We start from the raw sequence: 4806 nt of genomic DNA, 5'->3' as shown, positions 1-4806 counted from the left end.
AACTTTTTATAGGCAAGCACTACAAGAGATTTTTCTCTACTTTTACCTTTCAGTTTTTGTCTTTAATGTTTTTACCTTCATTTTTTTTAATATGATTTTATTTTTTTATTTATGGGTTTTATTATTTTATTAGAAAATTTGTCTGTTTAAGAGATATATGTGCAAACTATTGAAAGAAATGCAAAAATGTTTTAAAAAATCTTTTCTACTAGATTAATGTGTGCTAATGTAAGCTAATCCATGAGAATGTCCCATTGTCAGAGTCAGGGAGACATCAAAGGGTCTGAGAGATGGAAATGTTTACAAACACTGGCAGCACAGGTGCAGCTCATCTCCTTAATGAGACTCAGTGCAGAATCTCAGTCTGACAGACTTTACCCTTAAACCGGGGGTGTCAAAGTCAACCGCACGAGGGACCAAAATCCAAAACACACCTTAAGTCATGGGCCAAACAGGATAAACATTTATTGGACACTCTTAAACTAAATTTTTTTAAACAGTAACTTTAGAACATAATTATGAACTAAATATATAGAATTACCCGCGTTAATGCTAGTGTGAATGCTGTTAGCTGAATTTGGCCGATGAAGATGCTGATGTTGATAGCGGAAAATGAAGAAGGCGAATCTCTGAAAACGGTGAAGTTGACAGCCAGCTAAAAATATTAGCAAAATCCCAAATTAACCTAAAAAACAAACAAAAAAACGTATGTTTATCTAAATAGCTAGCATATAGCTGAAAAAAGCAGCTAAACTTCGAATTAGCCTAAAAACTAAAAGAAAAAAGCCTAAATTAGCCAAAACAGCTAATGTGTAAATGTTAGCCTAACTCCAAAACAGCCTAAAAATCTTGTTTTTTAAACTTAATTTACCCAAAACCGCTAACATGTAGCTGAAATATTAGCTAAACTCCAAAACAACCTTAGAAATCTTAGTAAATGGCAAAATAGTCCAAAAAGCTAGCAGAATGCCAATTTTTAAAACTTTAATAACTTTTTCCACATAATTATGAATAATAAAAAGACAGGAATTTTATTCCAGAATAAATCAACTTAAACCTTAAATAAATTTCAATATTTCACTCTCCAAAAAATATATTTTGTCAAAATTATATAAGTTAGAAATAAGTGCAAGATAACATCAGGCCATTTATGACAATAAAACAAAATGATCTGGGGGGATGGGTAGAATTACCCGGAGGGCCGGATCAGGCCCGCGGGCCTTAACTTTGACACGTGCCCTAAACGTATTGATGCTGTGTCTAAACTATAAGTCAGATCTAAACAGTTATTTAAGTTGTGAAAACTTCACAAGCTGATAAATCCAGTGATATAAATTTATTTGTGTCAAGTTTAAAATGATTTATGTGAACTTGATCTGAAATGTGACTAAGACGTTTTTCCTCTGCTGAGCTGAGAACTGAATGTTATCCTATGGGTCAGCTTCAATGGTCACTACTTCCAAACAAATGCTCGTATCTTTAAAACTCTTTCATTCATCCAAAAAGTTGAACTCTTTTGAGAATTACAAGCCTTCGGGCTATAATTTGTCAAAGTTTCATGTCTGTACAATCAAGTATGTTCTTTTAATTGCAAGTTGAAAACAGGGTTTGGGGTGAGGAGCAGAGTGCAGATTTTTAAGGGTGAGAATATAAAAATTAAGTGAACCTTGTGTCAGACTTGTTAGGGTCTGGGGGTAAAAGTGTTTGAAAATCAGAAACACACAGACTTCTGGGAAATTTCGAGTGCACTTGATTTTGGAATTCGGACAGCACTAAAAAATGGCGAATGCATTACATATAGTGCACTATATTGGGGGGGATTCGGACACAAACCAGGTTATATGAATCTAGAGCAGGGATAGGCACCTCCAGGCCTCGAGGGCCGCTGTATCTGCACAGATATTCAAGCTTTACTCATACCTACTGCAGGTTTGCCCAGGCAATTAGAACATGCCAGAGCAAGATATGTTAGAAAACATGCAGGAATGCAGCCCTCGAGGCCTGGAGATGCCTATCCCAGATCTGGAGGCATTCTATACACAATGATCACAAACATTCCGTCCATCACCTTTCATTCAAAATCCAAACCTGCCCTGAAATTTGCATAAGACTTGAACTCTAGTTGCATAAAAGCCATAAGGTGTTTCAAAAAGCTGAATACCATGTCAATTGCTCAATATTTCTTGAACATTTTAGAGTTTGAAGGTGTCTGTAGCTGAAGTGTGCAGAAGTTCATAGCTTTCAAAGAGCACAAAATTATTAAAGGATTTTAAAAATTCCTCATTAATTTCCTTTGGGGCATGTTTTGCTCAACATTTCAAAAACTCTAAAGGTTATGAATACCAAAAGTACAGGCAGTAATGTCCTGAAGGAGACAAATGTTTTGACACCAAGATTGCTGAAATTGCCGAAAGTACAAAGAAGTGTTTATATGCTGAAAAATGTACAGAAAGTAGGAGGAGAATTGTTGTGCAAATGCCTTAATCCTTGGTGGGAGAGATTCAACAAGGTACTGGATGGAAACATTCCTCAGAAACTTTGGTCCATATTGACATGATAGCGTCACACTGTTGTTGCAAATATGTTGACTGAACATCCATGATGGCAATCTCCCGTTGCACCTCGTCCGAAGTGTGTTCTGTTGGGTTGTGATGGAGACTCTTGAGGTCATTGGAGTCCAATTAACTCATTGCCGTGTTGAAGAAACCAGTCTAAGATGATTCCAGCTTTATGACATGGAGTCTTATCCTGCTGGAAGAGGCATCAGAAGATGGTACTCTATGGCCATAAAGGGATGGACACGTTCAGCAACCATACTCCGGTAGGCTGTGGGATTGTAACCATGCTCAATTGGTACTAAGTGTGCCAATAAAATATTCACCACACATCCTCTATTGTCCAGTTTTGGTGAGTCTGCCTCAGTTTCCTCTTCTTAGCTCATAGGAGTGATACCCGGTGTGTTTCTCTGTTGCTGTATTCCATTTACCTCAAGGTTGGACGTGTTGTGTGTTCAGAGATGCTCTTCTGCAGACCTCGGTTGTAACCAGTGGTTATTTATTTGCCTTTCTATCAGCTGGAGCCAGTCTGGTCATTCTCCTCTGACATCAACAAGTCATTTCTGCCCACAGATCTTCCGCTCACTGGATATTTTATCTTTTTCTGACCATTCTCTGTAAACCCTATACATGATTGTAGATGAATACCCCAGTAGATCATCAGTTTCTGAAATACTTAGACCAGCCCGTCTGATACCAACAACCACACCACGTTCAAAGTCACTTCAATCACCTTATTTCCCCATTCTGTTTCTCGGTTGAACTGCAACAGATCGTCTTGACCATGTGTACATCCATAAAAGCATTCGGTTGCTGCCACGTGATTGGCTGATTTCCTTCAACAGCAGTTGGACAAGTGTACCTAATAAACTGGCCAGTGAGTAGATGATCAATCCATGACAGGTTCACGACTCAATAAGTGTGATGAAACATTGTATCTGTGGGTCCGTTTTCCCCTTTTTCTGTTGAGTTCTTTAATAACAACCGTTATCTACTATGAGGTTATAGTGCCAACTTTGCACAATTAAAGAGTTTAACAATTTATAAGTCTGTAAAATAAACAGGGGGCAAAACATTTAATGATTTACTGGAATATTACTGGAATAACTTCAGCAATAAAAAAAAGATTACTTTGATTGTTGGTTTGTTATAAGATTATTCTCATAAATAGAGCTGACACTTACTCATTAAAAATCCCATAAATCTGTTAAAAAAGCAGCAAACCACTGCATTTTTCTCATTTTTATTTTTACTTTTTTCCCAGGACAAATGTACACGTTTCACAAATAAATATAGAATAAAGTGTCACAGAGTCAGTTGCAGAGGAAAATTAATACAGAAAGGCTTTCTTCTTATGTTCACTATGTTCTTCAGTGAAAGAGTTCTTCTTAAAGGAATAACATAAAAACAATGTAAACATTTTTTTAATGATATAAAAAGTGCAAATATTTTTCAGCATATTTCACTTTCCTTCATAATGTCACAGTGCATATGTCTGATGGGTAAGAGTTGAGAACAATATAAAGGTCGGGATTAAGATATATTTTTTTATTTGTAAAACTTAAAAAAAATATTATGACATGTCTTTGCATATTTTTTTAAGACATGGTTTTATTTTAAAGTTTTAGTGAATGCAGCCTTTAACGACATGAAAAAGTATTTTTTTTCCTTCATTTTCAAATAATTTCAATAAACTTTATTCATCTCCACGCAGCGAATAAAAGTCTTTCCTTTCATCGAATGCTCTCGTCAAGCGCGTCGCCTTCGGCGTTACGACTCTGGTCTCTTGATTTCTTTCCTTAATCAGTATTGATGCCGGCGTCATTTGATCTGTAAAAAACTGTCAAACAAAACAACAAAAAGAAGGTTAACATAGGATACACAGTTTCTGATGAAAATCTGCTGTTTTGATTTCGTCACAAATCTTGCGTTTGAAAGACTTGCGTGAGTTTACGCTTTAAACTGTTCTTCATTCCATTGTTTCACTTATCCTAGCATTTTTGTCTAGTATTTATTGTAGTATTTTGTTCTTGTCCAAGAACTGTGAAGTTTGTTATTCAATGTCAATAGCAGACACACATTTTGCAAATTTTTTCCCCCTCCTAATTTGCATGGTGGCTCTAAAGTGCAAATCACATCAATCACTTTACACAAAAAAACTTTTAAGATTACAATCACAATTAAGAAAGCAAAAAAAAGCTATAGAGAAACAACATATTTTAGAAATCAAGACAAAATTCCAGAAGCCAAA

General features: G+C 35.9%; 1 protein-coding gene across 1 annotated transcript in view; it reads right to left on the bottom strand.

Moving 5' to 3' along the window:
- Positions 1-3814: 3814 nt before the first annotated feature.
- fam83e (family with sequence similarity 83 member E) overlaps positions 3815-4806 on the bottom strand; it is an 11477-nt gene continuing 10485 nt past the window's right edge. The window contains exon 9 of the mRNA XM_024269153.2: positions 3815-4395. Coding sequence (XP_024124921.1) covers positions 4252-4395 — 144 coding nt within the window. The 3' untranslated portion in view covers positions 3815-4251. The remainder of the gene's footprint in view (positions 4396-4806) is intronic.

Source organism: Oryzias melastigma, linkage group LG5 (genome assembly GCF_002922805.2).
Source record: "Oryzias melastigma strain HK-1 linkage group LG5, ASM292280v2, whole genome shotgun sequence".
Classification (NCBI taxonomy): Eukaryota; Metazoa; Chordata; class Actinopteri; order Beloniformes; family Adrianichthyidae; genus Oryzias; species Oryzias melastigma.
This window is presented reverse-complemented; position numbering and strand designations above follow the sequence as displayed.